Source organism: Lissotriton helveticus, chromosome 6, assembly GCF_964261635.1.
Source record: "Lissotriton helveticus chromosome 6, aLisHel1.1, whole genome shotgun sequence".
Classification (NCBI taxonomy): Eukaryota; Metazoa; Chordata; class Amphibia; order Caudata; family Salamandridae; genus Lissotriton; species Lissotriton helveticus.
Window position 1 is genome coordinate 650077449 of NC_136067.1, and position 20072 is coordinate 650097520.

Sequence of the window (20072 nt, forward strand, 5' to 3'; positions counted from 1 at the left end):
ATCTCCACTGCATTGTAATTGTCCTCCTAGCGAGGACAAGGCTAGGATTTAGAAACTTTTTTGTCACACTCGCCATTCAGGGAAAGGGGTATAAACTCAATAAGCATATTTCCAACTTCAGGAGGTTAGTGCAGCTAAAGGTTCATTATAATTTGTCTATTACTGCCTGCCAGAATTATGCTATCCACAGCTGAAAGTCCTACATCACCCGTACTACTCAGGGACTCTGCTGCATAAACTGGGGGCAGTAGAGACATCCCAATGTGTGAGGAAGTACACGGGGTCCTTTTACTATGTCATGTGGGAGTGCCTCATGATTCACAGGTACTGGCGTGAGGTGACAGCTGTGATGGCCAGGGTCCTGGGGGTGAGGGTATCCATGAACGCAAAGTGGTTGCTTCTGATGGTCCAGGGCGAAGAAGACTGGCCTTGACATAACAGGCTCTGGTTAGCATTGGCTGCAGGGGTAGCGAAACAGAACATAGCAAGGAGGTGGGGGCCATCACTTCCCTCGTCGGTGGCCGATTGGGAACCTTATATGGACTGGTGTCAGAGGGTGGAGGAAGTGATCTATACGGTGCACAGACATAATATCGACTCCACAATATCGAATGGACAAAATATCGAGTTTTAAATATCGTTTGGAGAAAATATCGACAGGACAGAATATCGACAGCCAAAATATCGTTTTTAAGGTAAGTGAAGTAATATCGACTGTAAATAATATCGAAAGTAAAAAATATCTTTTTTTATATAATATGTAATTATTTATAGTGTGTTTATGTTATAATATGTGTGAAAAGTGTCATTTTATGTTATAATTATTTTTAATTAATGATGTTTTTAAAATTATTGTGTAATTTTATTCTGTAGCTGGTTGTGGGTTTATAGGGGAATAGGGTGGGAAGTAATTTAATTATTATTTATTAAATATGTAAATGTATTAATTGGTAGTAATATTTAATTAATTAGTAATTAAATAATATTTGTTAATTAATTAAAATGTAATTGGTAATTAATTTAATTTAATTGATTAATTGCTAATTATGTTAAATTAAAGGGGTATTTTTAGGGTTCAGGGTCAGTTTTTAGTTTTTGGGTAAAGGGGTATTTTTAGGGTTCAGGGTCAGTTTTTAGTTTTTGGGTAAAGGGGTATTTTTAGGGTTCAGGGTCAGTTTTTAGTTTTTGGGTAAAGGGGTATTTTTAGGGTTCAGGGTCAGTTTTTAGTTTTTGGGTAAAGGGGTATTTTAAGGGTTCAGGGTCAGTTTTTAGTTTTTGGGTAAAGGGGTATTTTTAGGGTTCAGGGTCAGTTTTTAGTTTTTGGGTAAAGGGGTATTTTAAGGGTTCAGGGTCAGTTTTTAGTTTTTGGGTAAAGGGGTATTTATAGGGTTCAGGGTCAGTTTTTAGTTTTTGGGTAAAGGGGTATTTTTAGGGTTCATGGTCAGTTTTTAGTTTTTGGGTAAAGGGGTATTTTAAGGGTTCGGGGTCAGTTTTTAGTTTTTGGGTAAAGGGGTATTTTTAGGGTTCAGGGTCAGTTTTTAGTTTTTGGGTAAAGGGGTATTTTTAGGGTTCAGGGTCAGTTTTGGGATTTTGGGTAAAGGGGTATTTTTAGTGTTCAGGGTCAGTTTTTAGTTTTTGGGTAAAGGGGTATTTTTAGGGTTCAGGGTCAGTTTTGGGTTTTTGGGTAAAGGGTTTTTTTAGCGTTCAGGGTCAGTTTTGGGGTACAGGGGTACAGGGGTACAGTGTAAAAATAAAGTAAAATTAAATTTACATTAATTTAATTTTATGAAATTAAATTAAATTAAATTATATTTAAATAATTTTAAATAATTTAAATTAAAAAAAATTATTATATACTTACCAATACTTACGTTGTAATGGTAGTGCGTTGTAAAAGTTGCGTTGTAACGTCATATATCCACTGTTGCACTCTTTGCAGTGGGAATAGTAATTTTTACTCTTTTGTATTTGTACGTTAATAATATTGGCTATTATTTAATTAAATTTTGTTACTATATATATATATGTTTTAAGAAATATGATTAAAAAAATATTATTTTTTTACTTTCATTAATTATTTAATTATTAAAAGTTATTTTAAGTATTGTTAATTATATTTTAGTAATTAATTTTTTATATTAATGTAATTAAACATTGTTTTTATTAAAGTCGATATTTTTTACAACTATATTTTTGTTAACGATATTTTGTACTCGATATTTTTGTACTTACCTGTTTGTACATACAAACTCGATATTTTGGTTGTAGATATTTTCTCGTCGATATTTTGGGTAGTCGATATTTTGGTAGTCGATATTATTTCAGTGATCCGATCTATACAGGCGCATGGGCCCAGAAAGTGGGAGAAGGTATGGTCCCCCTGGAAGAACTACAGAGGAGCACTATTAGAACCATGCCATTCCTTAGTATAGCAGAAACTGAAATGTATTGCAAAATTGATGAACGTGGGCAGCCTCAGAACCACACAAATTGGAGAATTCCTGTAAATGACTCAGATTAGTTCAATTTCTGTACCTTGTCCACTCTCACTAGAAGATATATAATGAAATGTAACATTGTGTTCGCAGTGAACTCTCAGTTTGCATACTGTATGATGAGCTTGTTTAATAAAAAGAGTTGTAAAAAAAAAAGGAATTATGCTATCCGAGTACAAACCTAAGTCATATGTAAAAAATCAGCATCGAGTACGTCACATCACGGGCATGACTTATCTTCTGTTCCATGGATTTTGTTTAGTTTGTGTGGTGTAAGGGAAGACTTATGTAGGAAATGTAATTGAATGTAGTGGAATTTAGTGTTTCAGGCGACTTTATGTATACGTTCCAGAATTCTAACCCAATCTTTTTTCGCAATTCTTGGCCTATCCAATCTTCCCACCTCACCCCGAGTTGTGTAAAGTCTGCTTTGGTCATATACACAGCTCATTTCTAAAGCCAGGAGACTAATTTGCTAGCTTCTCAAAATGTAAGGAGGACCTGCAGTACTTTGTGTGTCAGTGGGTCCTTCAGGCATATATTCCACAGTGTCTGCAGAGCACGTGCCAGTGCTGCATACACCAGGAAGTGTGAATCTGAAAGGTCCCCCTCACTGGTGAGTGTCTCAAGGGATTTCAGCTTCCCCTTCTCATAACAGTCATCCACCATAAGCAGGTTTGCATCCGTCCATGCCAACACCATGCCAACAGCCTCTGTGCCGTAAAGAAACCACCCCTTGGTAAAGGGAAGCCAACCAGTGATATTGTTGGTGTGTATAGTGGGAAAATGTTTGTTCTTTTGAACAGTTTCCATCATAAGCATGACACCATATCCAGCAGTTTATGTGGGGGTTTCATAGAAATACATGCCCCTCTCATGAAAGCCACTGATGTCCCTTTTCTTCGACATACGCCTTAGCTGCCCACCTCTTCCATCTGGACCCTCTACCCAGCGAGCCAATCATTGCAGCTGAGCTACAATATGGTATAGCTCTCAGTCTGGCCCCCCAGACTAAACTTTGTGGTTGTGCATTGCATAATTCATAAAGAAACCCTACGGCTACCTCCATCCCATATTAGATCATGTATTAGCGTGTCTAAAGACTGGAAGCAGGTTTGAGAGAACCAAATTGAGAGAATCGCAAACAAAGGCTACTTGTGGCAGCACAATCGTCTTTGTGAGAGCTATCTGTACCATGATCTGGGGCTTCGGTATATACCAAAATGCGACATTGCTCTTAAAAGGAGTGCAAGGCCCAACCAAAATTACGCTCCCTAAAATCTTTGCCATGGAGGTCGAGTTTGACTCCACGGTATTGGAGCACATGTGGCTCCCATTTGATACCCTGTGTTCCGACTGCTGGTGGAATTATTTGCAGGGTTCCAAAGAACGGTAAAAAACATGTCTTCTCCCAGTTTGTGCACAGACCAGTCACTTCACTCAACAGCCGCAACATTTGGATGCTCCAGGTCGCCCCTGTAGCGGCATCTTTAAGGGATAGGAGCATATAATCTGAGACGCTGTACACTATACCTTCACTTTTGATATTTGCAAAAGATTCGATGGCCAATGCAAACAGTAACAACGTTAATGGGCATCCCTGTCAGGTTCCCGTTTGTATTTCAAAGGCATCTAATATCTTTTGTCCTACCTTTAGTCTAGTGTGCGCCCGACATATAGGAACACTATCCATTTATCCCAACCTGTTCCTAAATTCATAGGGCACATTACTGTGTGCATATAGCGCCATTGAATGGTGTTTAAGGTCTTATGGAGGTCAATGGAAAGCACCACAGCTTCCGCAAAGCCTTCCCATCCAGTATGCAAAAGTGGTGTCTTATATTTAAGAATGTATTTCACTGTGGGATTAATCTGTTTCGATCCGCATGGATCAGCTGTTGCAGATGAGGTTGTACAATGCAGGCTAATTCTTGCTAAGCATTTTAACATTGACAGTGGGCAGTAAGCTGAGGTATCCTCCAGATTCTTGTGTGGCTTGAGGAGGGAAATCCACAAGGCTTTCCTACATGTAGGTAGTAGGGTGCTGTCATCCTAGGCCACCATATACATCTCCTCCAAGTGGGAGATAATAAGAGGGGCATATGTTTGGTAGAACTCTGCAGGTAACCCATAAAGACCAGGTGTCGTCCAAATTCGGTGTGAGCCCACCTGGATGATAATGATGTGATGATGAGGCCTTAATTAGATAAGAGGCATCGCCCATTGGCTCCAGTGAGCTACTTGACAGCTGACAGTCTTAGATGTCTGACCAACATATAATGTTACAATAGCTATAGTGTTACAAGAAAGTAATTCAATACAATGATCCAAAAAAGGGCAAAATGCAAAATGAGAAAGTGCAGATAGCTTGATGCCGTTTCACTTGACAATCACTGGCACAAAGATCATTCCTCTGGACACTTGGGATTTGGATCACTCTTTTTGACATGGAGGCACAGTTGTTGACTTGTCAATATGTAAAACTTGAATACTATATGTCATTTGCAGACATTTATTGTCTTTTGATCCATTGTAGGTTGAGGAATCTTTGGGACATTTGAAGCCTGGGGAGAAAGAGTTTGTCATTGCTCCCGATCTCTGTGTTGCAACCCTGCAGAAGCTGGGAGCCAAGCCATCCGAATCACGGCAACAAGCAAAGAACCCATTTGACTGGATGGCTGAGGAGCAATTTAAAAATGTGCAGGTTGGAATATATGTCTAAGGTCCCTCACTGATTTATGCTATGTGTTATTTTTTTTTATTATTTTTTATTTTGAAGATAACGAACCAGGCTACTGGTAAAGTACAAATTTTCAGTATGTTTGCTGGATTATAGATGTAATCTACTTCAAGACAGTATAACAAGACCATATTTCAGTCCTTTTAAACCCACACCCCCTCCCAGAGCGGCAAATCTATATCCTGGGAGCCCATCCTCCCAAAGCTTGTGTCTCACCCCCTCTACCTGGATTCAGATGGTTGCCAATCCAGGATCCCCATTTTTCTGTATGTATGTGCAGGCAGCCTTGTGATTTATAAACTGCCTTTTCTGTGATCGCACAATAGTCCTTGCCCCTAAGCCACTCTTTGACTGGTGAGGATGCTGTGGATCTCCAGGGCTGAGCTAAATCTTGTTTTGCGAGTACGCAGCCGATTCACACTGGTATCCGTTGTCCCCTGAGGCCATCCCATCCCAGTAATATTGCTAGTTTACCTCTATTGGAAAGCCTCTCACCTCCCCCAGTTTGGAAAATATGTTATAGCAGTATTTATGTATGATTGGGCATTTCCACACAATGTGTATGCAGTCCCCAATTGGGATTCCACATCAGAGGTACTTGGAGTACAGGTCCTACCGATCTGCCATAACCTGTGAGGTGTAAAGTAGACCCTGTGAAAGAATTTAAATTGGATTAATCTGGGCGCACAGGAATCACCAACAGTCTGGCTGCCATTTTAGCTTCTACCCAGTCTTCCTCACCCAAATCCCCAATGTCAATGGTCAATTTGTCACTCAGGGCAGTCATGCTGTTGGGAGTGTTGTTCACAAGGGACCAGTATAGCTGAAAAATCCCCTTGCTGATGTCACCCATCATAAATTTGGGTTCCACTGGATTGTATTCAGGAAGTGGATTGGATTAATTCCTAACTTTTCCAACTCAACTCCGACAAAACTGAAGTACTGCTCTTCGGGAAAAACACCTCCACATGAGACCACAGCTGGTGGCCTGCAGAACTCAGACCCACACTGACCAACCAACCACTCACGCAACCTCGGCATCATCCTCAACAGCCAACTGACCATGAAATGAAAAGTTAATGCAGTCGCCTCCTCCTGCTTCCACACACTTTGCATGCTCCACAGAATCTTCAGATGGATCCCAACTAACACCAGCAAGACCATCACTTAGGCCCTTGTCACCAGCCACTTTCACTACGGCAGTGTCCTCTATGATGACATCTTCACCCTTTGCTCCTCAGAAGTCTCCAGACCAAACAGAACGCTGCAGCCAGACATAGCCTGGACCTCCCCAAACAAACCCACATCACCCCTCACCTGCGAGACCTCCACTGGCTCCACATCCAGAAAAGATGCCAGTTCAAGATCCTCACAAAGCCATCTGCGACCTAGGACCTGCCTGCCTCAACCATCGACTGAACTTCCACCAACCCGCTAGACACCTGCACTCCTCTTCACTCGCCCTTGCACACACCTCCCGCATCTGTTGCAGCGGTGGCCTCTCCTTCTCCTACATCACTGCCAAGCACTAGAACGACCTCCCCCCCACCAGCTCCGCACATCCCCTTGCTGGCAGACTTCAAAAAGAGACTCAAGGCCTGCCTCTTCAACAGAGACACAGCGCCCAGATACCCCTAGGGGTGACAGTGTTACGCTTTCCAAATGCAGTTTGTTTGTTTGTTTGTTTGTTGCAGACGTTGTATCAGTGCAAGCCAATTACACAGCCACAATGACGTCTCCCTAGTAAGTTTCCTGTTCCACCCAGTCCGTTTCAGGGCACTGTACCAACACTTGACAGGGATAGCAGTGACAGAGGATGCCCGTTGGGGAATAATTGTGCCATACAACCAGTACCATGGTGCAGAATCGTCGAAACCCGCCACCTCCAATCTGTTGCCCAGGTCTCCCCTGTCGTCGAACACCCAATCATTTATAGGAACCTTTTTTGCTGCCAAATAGTATAGTTGTATGCCCACTTCCCCAAGCTCCCATCGAATGCCGACTGAATACACATAGCGTGACCCACCCTTGAGGTGAATTGACCCAGATATAGCCATTTATCTCGGATAGCAATCAACTAAACCACTTAGGCCGTGTTTGTGTGGGTAATTTTCAAGGATATACAACAATTGGGGAAGCCCAATCATTTTGAGTAGTGTGATGCGTTCCAAGAGATTGAGTGGGAGAGAACTGCCATGTGACATGTGGTTCCTGACTTTGTTCTTGAGGGGTGCAGGCTCTGGGGTCGTTTAATATCTGTAGCCCCAAGTAAGTGACCGGCCCTGCCCCTGATGAATATCAAGGTGTTGGCATGGGTCTCTGGCAAGCGTAGTAGACAAGGCATCAGTTTCGTTTTGACCCAATTCACTGACTCCGAACGATTCCCCATATACCCGCAACATATGTATTAATCTGATCTGCAAAAACATCAGGACATTGTCCGGCTAGAGGAACATGTGGTCACCTGCACCATCCCCCCACTTTAGACCCCACACTTAAGCATCCCATCTGACTTATTCCACCAGTGGCCCGGTCACAAGGGCAAACAGATATGGAGACAAGGGGCAACCCTGTCTGGTACCTCTCTGAATTCGAAACCAGAGGGATAGTGTGCCATTAACTCTTACCCTCGCCCAGGGTTCAATATATAATGATCAGATACACTTTAGAAAGTATGTTCCAAAATTCAAAGTTTCAGGACAGAGTGGAGGAATGACCATTCAACCCATTTAGTTGCAAAAAGAAGTGGTCGGTTACAAAACAATGTTCATTGCATTTGTGTTCTCAGTAAATAGTTAAAAGGTACACATCAGCCGTGTCAAAATGAAACTGAATTTAATTCAGCTATAAGCAGTGGTATTCAAACACAGTTATTTAGTATTTAATTCATACATTGCATAACGGTGAATTTGATCATTATTCAAAATAGTGCTCAGTGGGTGACAAAAGGAGGGATTCCAGATTCAGTAGGGTAGGGGGTGGTTGGAATAGATGAAGGGACAAAGAAAAGGAATTGTGTCCTGTAGACAATTCAAAATTAATCTCGAAACATTTCCTGTCTATAAACAGATCAAATTGTTCCCTATACAATCAATACACGAAAACCATTTATGGCAAATCCTAGCGTAACGTGTATGTTGGAGAGTAATGATGTCAACGTTTCGACCCCGGTAGGTAAGGGCGGGTGGTTCCTCAGTTTAGGGTCTTCATCAGGACAGTGAAGATAGTGTTAGTGAGCACCTACGGAAATAGATACGCATATCACTCAGTAGGGTGAAATTAAAAACCTTTAAAATCAATGAATGGTTTCTAGACTTGTGTACCTACATTGACTCAGGCGTATCAGGTAGTCCCACCTCAGTTGGAGACTTGCGCCGTTGTTGATGTTCTGTGAAAGAACAATTGACATTAAGGAAGGTACGAAAAGGGGCAGGTCAGGAAGGAAACATCCCACACATGAGATGGCCCTACTTACTAAGTTCTTTCGGATCATCCGCCTTGGAATGATGATTGAAGTCCCAGATCGAATGGGAATTGGCGTAAAATCTGTGGATACAAACGTTATATCCTTGTATCTCTATGCCATTGCAGGGGTGCACAGTTTTAAAGAAATCCAGGTGAAAACCGAAGAGTACAGAAAGGATGAACTTACTTGAAAGTGTCTTGATTTTGTGTTAGTTGGTGAGGAATCAGTCAAACACCAACTCAAAGGATTAGTCTTCCAAAAGTTGTTCTCACATCATCTGTAAAGACCCAATGCACACAGACATTCTTAAATTGAGTCATTGTGTGGGGTTCCTAATAAAACGGTATTCAGAGCACTAATTAAGTTAAATAACCCCCTCTATCTCGCCAAAGACAAATCCCAGTTGTAAATATATTCCACTCGCCACCTGGGACCGATCGGGACTTTTACATACCCTCGAAGAACTCGATTGCGGGGGCATAATATCAGCGCTACAATGAGCGCCGGGGTTGCTAGGATGCCAGACACGCTGTGCATCTGTGGATGGATCGGGATTTTGAATAATAAATAATAAAAGGCCACGGGTGCGGGGAAAATTATGGTAGAGTTCCTGGTTGCGCTATTGAGAAAACGAGTATTGAGGCATGAAAGGGGCAGCCTCCCTGTATCACGTACCTGTGCTGTGCTGCAATTACTCCAAAGCAGGTCCAGTCAGCGCCCGCACGGGATCGCTACTGAAAGACTAGACGCTGGAGGCGTGGCTCACGGGGCGTGTCAGAGTACCTCGCGGTGCCGGCGCTGGATGCTGCTGCCGCCGAAGTGGCTAGACTGCGCATGGGCGCTGCTGGAAATACTTCCCCTCCCGTGTGCGCGGCTGTGTGGACGTGAGTGACGGCATCCACGAGAAGACTAATGACAGTCTGGATACATCGGGTTGCTGAAATTCAAGCGAACCCATATGCTTCCTATTGTTAACACAATGAAGACCATGCTGCTGCATTATACCGATGGGGGAGGTTGCATGACCTACATGTTATTACTGTGGAAGACAGACGCATAATTAATGAATTATTGGTCGGTCTCACTGTCCTTTGTGAAATAAAGGGAAGATGAGAGCGATTGTCAAGTCAAATGTTTATACACCTGCATATACAACAGGAAGCTAGTCCAAAGGCCCTATGTAAATAGATGGAATTTCATGACCAATATCAGTTCGACTGTATCTACTTAGGCATCAACCAATATTGTGGGTGAATATCTAAATATCCAATTAGACAAAAGTCAAGCTGATTACATAGTTGAGCACTAAGGCAAAGAGAGATAAATCAAAATATCTACATCATAATTAATGAATTATTGGTCGGTCTCACTGTCCTTTGTGAAATAAAGGGAAGATGAGAGCGATTGTCAAGTCAAATGTTTATACACCTGCATATACAACAGGAAGCTAGTCCAAAGGCCCTATGTAAATAGATGGAATTTCATGACCAATATCAGTTCGACTGTATGTACTTAGGCATCAACCAATATTGTGGGTGAATATCTAAATATACAATTAGACAAAAGTCAAGCTGATTACATAGTTGAGCACTAAGGCAAAGAGAGATAAATCAAAATTTCTACATCATCTATGCCTAGAGCATGCACAACACACATATATAGAACAGTCCCACTAGTTGAGCGTAGGTCACATACCCACAGTATCAAACGTATCGTTCGCAGGTGGTATTGTTAAACATTTTCTAAGTGTTAAACCATACTAAGCACAGTGTTCTTGTTAAACATTAACCAAGTGGATTGTGAGTCCTTTGCCCGAAAGAAGCACTAATTCATAAATTCTGTATATTGCAACATTTCCTAGTATACTCTTTCCATACATAAAGCATTAACCAAAGTCAGGGATCAGATGATAATCCCGCTAGCTGGGAGTAGGTAGCGTCAAGTTCATTCAGACCATTGTCCACAGTGTCCAGAGTGTACATCCATTTGCATTCTCGTAAGTTAAGAAGCGAATCCAAATCGCCCCCTCTAGAACCAATCTCAATTTTCTCAACCACCAGCCATTTGAAGGATTCAGGAGTGTGGGCTTTAGACACAAAGTGTTCGACCAAAGGGGAGCCCGGTGTTTGACACCTTATCCGACTGCAGTGTTGGAGAATGCGCTTCTTTACATGTTGTTTTGTCTGTCCAATATATACAAGGTCACATGGACATATAATGGCATAGATAACCCCACTTGTATTACAATTAGTCATTGTTTTAAGATTTACCTTATGGTTCCGATATTCCCAAACCTTGGTCTCTAAGGTGAGTGGGCAGGCTTTACACTTGGTACATTTAAAATGACCTACTACTTGGGGCAGATTCCAGATACTTTGTAAAGTCGGAGGGGCAGGTGTTTCTAGAAGTGAACAAACCACTTTATCTCTGATATTTTTCGCCTTTTTGAAAGCGTGCATCGGAAGTTCTTTGTGGTCAATGACATCTGCTACCATCTCCCAGTGTTTGTTGACTGCCTTCTTGATCAAGTTGCTTTTGGTGCAAAATGTGGTAGCACAGACAATCCTGTCTTGGTTAGTAGCACGTTCTTTGGGTTGGAGCAGATCTTCCCTTGGGCTGAACCAGGCCCTCTTTCTCGCCCTTGTCACTAGTCGTCTGGGGTATCCCCTTTCCATCAATCTCATGATCAGACTCTCCGATTCCGAGAAATAATCTTCTTTAAGTGAGCAATTTCTCCTCACTCGGAGGAACTGACCGAAAGGAAGATTGTCACGGAGACTTTGTGTGTGGTGGCTTGAATATCGTAGTAGACTATTCCTTTCCGTGGGTTTTCGGTAGAGGGTGGTGTGGAGATGGCCATTAATGTCAATTGTTCTTTCACAGAACATCAACAACGGCGCAAGTCTCCAACTGAGGTGGGACTACCTGATACGCCTGAGTCAATGTAGGTACACGAGTCTAGAAACCATTCATTGATTTTAAAGGTTTTTAATTTCACCCTACTGAGTGATATGCGTATCTATTTCCGTAGGTGCTCACTAACACTATCTTCACTGTCCTGATGAAGACCCTAAACTGAGGAACCACCCGCCCTTACCTACCGGGGTCGAAACGTCGACATCATTACTCTCCAACATACACGTTACGCTAGGATTTGCCATAAATGGTTTTCGTGTATTGATTGTATAGGGAACAATTTGATCTGTTTATAGACAGGAAATGTTTCGAGATTAATTTTGAATTGTCTACAGGACACAATTCCTTTTCTTTGTCCCTTCATCTATTCCAACCACCCCCTACCCTACTGAATCTGGAATCCCTCCTTTTGTCACCCACTGAGCACTATTTTGAATAATGATCAAATTCACTGTTATGCAATGTATGAATTAAATACTAAATAACTGTGTTTGAATACCACTGCTTATAGCTGAATTAAATTCAGTTTCATTTTGACACGGCTGATGTGTACCTTTTAACTATTTACTGAGAACACAAATGCAATGAACATTGTTTTGTAACCGACCACTTCTTTTTGCAACTACATGCTGACCCAGGTCGGTGAACTAAGGGTTTACCCCATTATCACCTACCACATTCAACCCATTTGACAGCTTTCTCAAAGTCCAGCTGGGCTATTATTGTCAGATCAGGGATCTCATGGGGCCTTGCTATTATACTGTGGCGTCTGCAGAAACTATATTTACAACAAGGGGTGGTGATGGACAGAGTCTCTGAATTAAGCAGAATACTCTCACCCAGTCAAGAGATCAGGGCTAGATCCAACACCGTTTTTTAGCTCATTGCACAATCCCAGTTTCAGAACCTGGCTGTATGCAAATTAGTCTGTCCCTGGCCCAGTGCATCATGGGAACAGGGCAGACCAGACTACAAAAGCCAATTCTTACACTGGGAAGGAAACAAGCTTCCGGGGACCGGTTTCTGGCATTTCAGCCGTCTTCGGCCCGGCTTGCTTGAATCCTGATGGTGCAATGAGCAAGGGACTCACATCTGAGTATACCCTTCCACGCTTAGGGTGGACAAAAATATTTACAACAAGGGGTGGTGATGGACAGAGTCTCTGAATTAAGCAGAATACTCTCACCCAGTCAAGAGATCAGGGCTAGATCCAACACCGTTTTTTAGCTCATTGCACCATCCCAGTTTCAGAACCTGGCTGTATGCAAATTAGTCTGTCCCTGGCCCAGTGCATCATGGGAACAGGGCAGACCAGACTACAAAAGCCAATTCTTACACTGGGAAGGAAACAAGCTTCCGGGGACCGGTTTCTGGCATTTCAGCCGTCTTCGGCCCGGCTTGCTTGAAACCTGATGGTGCAATGAGCAAGGGACTCACATCTGAGTATACCCTTCCACGCTTAGGGTGGACAAAAATATTTACAACAAGGGGTGGTGATGGACAGAGTCTCTGAATTAAGAAGAATACTCTCACCCAGTCAAGAGATCAGGGCTAGAACAAAAACCGTTTTTTAGCTCATTGCACCATCCCAGTTTCAGAACCTGGCTGTATGCAAATTAGTCTGTCCCTGGCCCAGTGCATCATGGGAACAGGGCAGACCAGACTACAAAAGCCAATTCTTACACTGGGAAGGAAACAAGCTTCCGGGGACCGGTTTCTGGCATTTCAGCCGTCTTCGGCCCGGCTTGCTTGAATCCTGATGGTGCAATGAGCAAGGGACTCACATCTGAGTATACCCTTCCACGCTTAGGGTGGACAAAAATATTTACAACAAGGGGTGGTGATGGACAGAGTCTCTGAATTAAGCAGAATACTCTCACCCAGTCAAGAGATCAGGGCTAGATCCAACACCGTTTTTTAGCTCATTGCACCATCCCAGTTTCAGAACCTGGCTGTATGCAAATTAGTCTGTCCCTGGCCCAGTGCATCATGGGAACAGGGCAGACCAGACTACAAAAGCCAATTCTTACACTGGGAAAGAAACAAGCTTCCGGGGACCAGTTTCTGGCATTTCAGCCGTCTTCGGCCCGGCTTGCTTGAATCCTGATGGTGCAATGAGCAAGGGACTCACATCTGAGTATACCCTTCCACGCTTAGGGTGGACAAAAATATTTACAACAAGGGGTGGTGATGGACAGAGTCTCTGAATTAAGCAGAATACTCTCACCCAGTCAAGAGATCAGGGCTAGATCCAACACCGTTTTTTAGCTCATTGCACCATCCCAGTTTCAGAACCTGGCTGTATGCAAATTAGTCTGTCCCTGGCCCAGTGCATCATGGGAACAGGGCAGACCAGACTACAAAAGCCAATTCTTACACTGGGAAGGAAACAAGCGTGGAAGGGTATACTCAGACATGAGTCCCTTGCTCATTGCACCATCAGGATTCAAGCAAGCCGGGCCGAAGACGGCTATAATGCCAGAAACCGGTCCCCGGAAGCTTGTTTCCTTCCCAGTGTAAGAATTGGCTTTTGTAGTTTGGTTTGCCCTGTTCCCATCATGCACTGGGACAGGAACAGACTAATTTGCATACAGCCAGGTTCTGAAACTGGGATGGTGCAATGAGCTAAAAAACGGTGTTGGATCTAGCCCTGATCTCTTGACTGGGTGAGAGTATTCTGCTTAACTCAGAGACTCTGTCCCTCACCACCCCTTGTTGTAAATAAGTCTGCAGAAACTATGTCTTGTTTCCCTCACTGGCATGAAGCCATTCTGGTCATATTAGGGAGCATATCACATTACTCAGCCACATTGCAAGTGCCATTGCCAGAATCTTGGCCTCGATGTTTATCAATGAGATTTGTCTGGCTCTCTATACACAATACCAAAATGAGGTCCACAGAGGCTTTACAGAGGCTAAATTAGATAATACTAAGGCTTTATTTTGTGGTAGTGTGGGCGAGCAGTTAGGCTTATCAGTGTACAATAAATGAGACGCACGCTCAATTAATAAATCCCAGGCCAAATTATAAAAATAATACTTGGTTATATTTATTTTGTAGAACCACAGAACTTTGTCACAGGTAAAGAAGTTTCAATAGAAATAGTTTTCAGTTTCACAAGACTTTGCAATGTTAATCTATGGGAGGAAGAAAGCATTCAGGATACATAGGGAAAACATCGACTTACAAGACCAGGCTACAGAAGCTAAAGTCAGTATTGGGCAAGGTTCAGTTCAGCACCAACAGTGCACCACCATAGGCCAAATACAAATCAATGGGGATTGGTGGCAATCGGACAGAGGCTGCTTACAGGTAAGTAGCAGAGAGCTGGGGGACATTCTCCGGAAAGCTGAAGCAAACACTGGACGGGGGCCCAAAGCAGCACCAACACTACACCAGCGGCACTGGGGCAGCCGGGTGCAGGCTCAGGCCAGTAGGCCGGTCAAAAGGAAACCAACAGCTGGGCAAGTATGTAGCGATGCTCAGGGGTGTAGGGACACCTTTGGCTCTTCACCAAGGCCCATGGCGGACAGGTGCAGGGGTGCCTTTTGGTGTTGGAAATTGCGTACCGGATCAGGTCGCGGTTGGGGGGTCTCCGTGCATAGGCTGCAGGCGACGTTGGGGAGACCAGGAGAGGTCAGCTCACGATAGACTTGTGCTCTGGAGTGCTGAGGAACCTTGCTGGAACTGGTGGGCAACTTGAACTCGGACCAGAGGCATCAGCTGCAGAGGTGGAACCAGGGGCAAGCCTCACGGTTCTTCAGGTCACAGAGCATTTACTTTGAAGATGATTGCTTGGTGACCTGGTCCGCTGTTTACAGGAGTATTGATCTTTGTTGAAGGCCGTCAGTCCTCTAAGGGTTCTGGAGGTCGCTGGGCTGCAGGACGACTCGTCTTTTGGTGCAGGATCATCAAGGGCTGTAGACAGGCCGGTAGGGCTGGGGCCTAGTCAGTTGGTCTCTGCATTCTTCTCTGCTGGTGCAACTCTGTAGTGTCTGGCTCATCTTAGGTCAACAGGAACTGAAGTTCAGGGCTCAGGTGGGTCACCTAAATACTACATTTGTGGGCGCTTAAAGTGAGTGCCAGGTAGTAGCCAATGGGTTACTTAACTTAAGGGTGACTACACCCTCTAGATGCTCACCCGCATGGTGGCTCGGCATATCCCTGAACCTGATTGGAGGAGTCTCACTATATTCAAGATCATGGGCTCTGAAAAGTGTACTTCACCTCGCCTCCAGCATCTGAGGGGTGGAGTTGGCAGAGGGGGCACACCTCCTATTCTTTCTTCATTCTCCCGCCTGTCCGCCCGCCAAAAAGGGGGTAAAGACAGGAAGGGGGCCTGCTCCCTCTAACAGGAGAGGCTGGTGTTGGGTTACAAAAGTGGCAAGGCCTTTGAAGCTCCCTGTCACTGATGGCTCTGACTTTGGAGAAGGTGTGAACACCTCCCCCCCAAGGAAAGGTATTGTTCTCATCCTCAGAGTGCACAGGCACTCTCCCTATGAGATCAGAACATTGTCTGGTGGTAGCAGGCAGGCTGGCTCAATAGAAATAGTTTTCAGTTTCATAAGATTTTGTAATGTTAACCTATGGGAGGAAGAAAACATTCAGCATACATAGGGAAAACATCGACTTACAAGACCAGTCTTCGGAAGCTAAGGTCAGTATTGGGCAAGGTTCAGTTCAGCACCAACAGTGCACCACCATAGGCCCAATACAAATCAATGGGGATTGGGGGCAATCGTACAGAGGCTGCTTACAGGTAAGTAGCAGAGACCTAGGGGGACAGTCTCCGGAGAGTTGAAGCAAACACTGGACTGGGCCCAAAGCAGAACCAACACTACACCACCAGCGGCAGGGGCAGCCGGGTGCAGACTCAGGCAAGGAGGCCGGTCGAAAGGAAACCAACAGCTGGGCAAGTATGTAGCGATTTCTCAGGGATGTAGGGACACCTTTGGCTCTTCACCAAGGCCCAGGGCAGACAGGTGCAGGTGTGCCTTTTGGTGTTGGAAATTGCTTACCAGAGCAGGTTGCGGTTGTTTTTCCTGGTTAAGTCAAGGCATGGTCATGTTGCTAAACGGTGAAGTTGCTGCTAAGAAGATCGGGTTCCCAGTCAGGTTCTGTTACTTTTGCTTGAGATCTGTCTGAAATTGTATGTTATGAGCTGCAAAGCCGTTGATAATTGCATGGGCATAGCATCAAAGTGCTTAGCAACCAAAGTGTGTTGTGGTAGAGTGAATAGAACAGCAGACTTGAAGGGGATCTTTCATCGTGTTACAGTGACCTTGCGAACGGTCAGAACTCGAGTATCACTAGAGGGAATTCAATGTTTGTGTTATTTTAACTGGTGGTGCAGCCAAGTTCCTTGTGTGCAGTTGCCTGTCTGGAAACCTCCTTACAAACAGGTAGCAAGATGCAACCGATGGCCCTTGTTGTTTATTTTAATGATATCCTCTTCTGCCTTTAGATTCTAGCTATGTACTACAGCTGGTTTGGGGACCTATTTGACCGGATGTACAGGGACGGAAAGGACTTGACCTGGAAGACATTCTGTGAGAGTGAACAGCCTGAAAATCCTGCCAAGGTAAGTCCATTGTGTTCTGCACAGCTACCTCTGTACACAGTTCAAGCAGTGTGTTATGTGACGTGTCAGTAGAAGCAAGTTACAGCACCCATGAAACTTTGTGTGGGTCCTGATGCCCGGAGCACATAGAAAAATGAGAACCCCCCCTATCCCCTTCAGTAGGGGCCTGGCCGATAGACATCAATTGGGGATACACTGCACCACCAGACCAGTATCTTCAGGCTCAGAATGATCTGGTCCGCAAACTCTAGATCCTCTGGGCCCAGAGACACCAGGCCTGGACTTGAAGAACTATGCCGGCTATGGGTATCTGCTGTGCCCAGCCTCCACCCACATACTGCTGCATGAGGGGAGTCGAAAAAGCTCCCCATGGTGAAAGGTAGTGGGGATGCCTCCCATCTGGCATCCCCACTACCTGCACCACAGCTGAAAAGACAACCACCCACCCACAATTACAACCTGTAGGTGGTAAATGTGTGCAGATTTGGGCCCGGTATTTCTCTTGGAAGGGGGAAAGTCACCCAGAATTGGAGACCTGAAGTTTGTTGGTTGCCATTCTGGGGGGTAAACTTGTAATCCCTCGATATAGGTTTAGGGGTACTAGCCGGAATCAGATGCTGCATCCCTCCAGCAGCCACAATCCTATATCTTGGGACCTCATATTGGGAGCCATAGTGTTGGACCCTTTAGAACTCCGAGTTCTGCGTTTGTGCATTTAAAATAATTTGACATACCGTGTTAAATAATGAGCAATAAAACTCAGTTTTTGATGTGGAAAAATACATTATTAAAAGTTTATTCAAACATGTGTAGTAGACGAGCAATCCGAGCATCCAGCAGGGTCAGCCAGATGACCCTAATCTTGAGAAAGACAAACCATCTGGCTTACTTTTAATTATTTGAATTCATTGGTTCGCGAGTTTTCCTGTCTCACAAAACCTTTTAAAATCGGTAATCCTTTACAAGACGGAGCACCACCAGGCCATCTCTATATTTTTTCAGGATTCCAATCTTCCCCGAAAGGATTACGGTTAAACTCTCATATTCATCTGAAGATCCCACCTTTGTGGGTCCCGCTGACCTGAATAATAACCCGTTAGCCAAACAAAAGCTCGGGAAAACCAACCATTTCAGGTGAAGCATAATATACTAATTTGAAAACAATTTTTCAGTTTGGACAACATACATTTGGTGTCGACTGGACAAAGGCAGTGTATTACTGTTTAACTACCAATCTGATTGCATTGCATTCGCAGGCTTCTGTTGTACATACGTCATTGTTAACCATCACAGGTTGCTGTCATAAATGCTTTTTGGTGGTTTGTACTATTTAAAAGCTGTTTGTCTCAAACATCATAGAATAATAAAGTTCAAAACATACTTTTAACAAATCTTTAAAAACAAGGCGAGTCCCACCAAAAACATTCAAATTAGATAAAGACTATGGGCCCTATTAGGTGTTTGGCTGTAAAGGAACAAATGCGACAAAGTATCTGGTCCGCAAACCCTCAGTACACCTGCCTCATTTACAGACGGGCCGACCTTAGGTATTCTCTCAATACAGCCCCTGGTGGCTCCGTCAACTGAGTACTTCCTCTGATGGCCTGACGGTGTAGAGGCCGTTGGAGGAAGGCAATACTTCTTCTTCCCTATTTAGGGTTGATGGTGTATTGCCTTTTTTTCCTGTCCATCACCGCCATGAAAACCTGGTGGTGAAGAAGACAGAAAAAATGACCCCCACTACCTGGGAGAATGCTTCCAGGATGTGGGGGGGTCATTTTTTTTTTCAGAAACCATCTCCAACTTTGAGTGCTTCTTTTTGAAAAACAAAAACGTTTGAAAGGTTTGATGGCCAGCCATCATGGCTGATGGTACAATCCGTCAAACTTTTCCTACAGTGAGAGGAACCGCCGTAACGGCGGTTTCTGTCAATGTAGAAATATGTCCTTGGAGCTGGCGAACAGCTCTAAATTTGGTGGTGTGAGGTCCTTTTGGATGGCTGAGGTAATGTCCTCCGCCATGATGATATAGTAAACTCCATCCATCAATCTCTAAATCGGCACCTAAGACTTTAGGTAATAAATGTTCAATCCTAAACATGGATGCTAACCAGTTGTCAACCGATGGAATATGAAATTTACATTTAGGCTAAAATCAAAGCATGCACCGCCAGTTATCCATCCATTTGTTTTCTCACTATATATGCGCTTGAGCTATCTATGTAGTTCGGTATATATGAATTTGGAATTATTTCGCTTTTATTCCAATTTTTTTTGGAGGGTTTAGAAATGCTTTATTAAGCATTATATCAAAATTCATCATAACATAATATAGAAATGAATGCAGGTTTGTATTTGAGATACATTCGAATATATAAAGTATCAAACCAGAAGTCATCACAATTAAATGCAGAATAATTTGTACTCAGATAGCATTACTTATGAAGTAAAGAACTAGAACAATAGCATTTCATAAATTTTAAAGAGGTGGAGAAAAAAAAGATGAGAGTGGAAAGGACGAAGGTAGGAGTGGCTAAAGGATGCAACATAGGGCCTGATTTAGATCTCGGCTGACGGGTTTCTCAGTCACAACTGTGATAGATATCCCGTCGGCCGAAATATAAATCCCATATGATTTAATAGGATTTATATTTTGGTGGATGGGGTATCTGTCACCTTTATGACAGAGTAACCCATCCGCCAAGATCAAAATCAGGCCCATAGCCTATGTATTGAGAGAATGAAAATGAAATGCAAAAACATCTAATAAAGCGTTCAACCCTTATATAAGAAAGAAGAAAATTCAGGGAGGCTTATATGTTACAATTGCATTGGTAGGTTTTACATGTGTATTAGATAGCAATTTTGAAAATG

At 43.6% G+C, this 20072-nt stretch overlaps 1 protein-coding gene across 1 annotated transcript in view; it reads left to right on the forward strand.

The window, feature by feature from the left end:
• Nucleotides 1-20072, forward strand: part of LOC144762435 (dynein axonemal heavy chain 5-like) — a 1437549-nt gene that overhangs the window by 1232353 nt on the left and 185124 nt on the right. The window contains exons 96-97 of the mRNA XM_078647616.1: nucleotides 5032-5199; nucleotides 17083-17199. Of these exons, the coding sequence (XP_078503742.1) occupies nucleotides 5032-5199; nucleotides 17083-17199 (285 nt within the window). The remainder of the gene's footprint in view (nucleotides 1-5031; nucleotides 5200-17082; nucleotides 17200-20072) is intronic.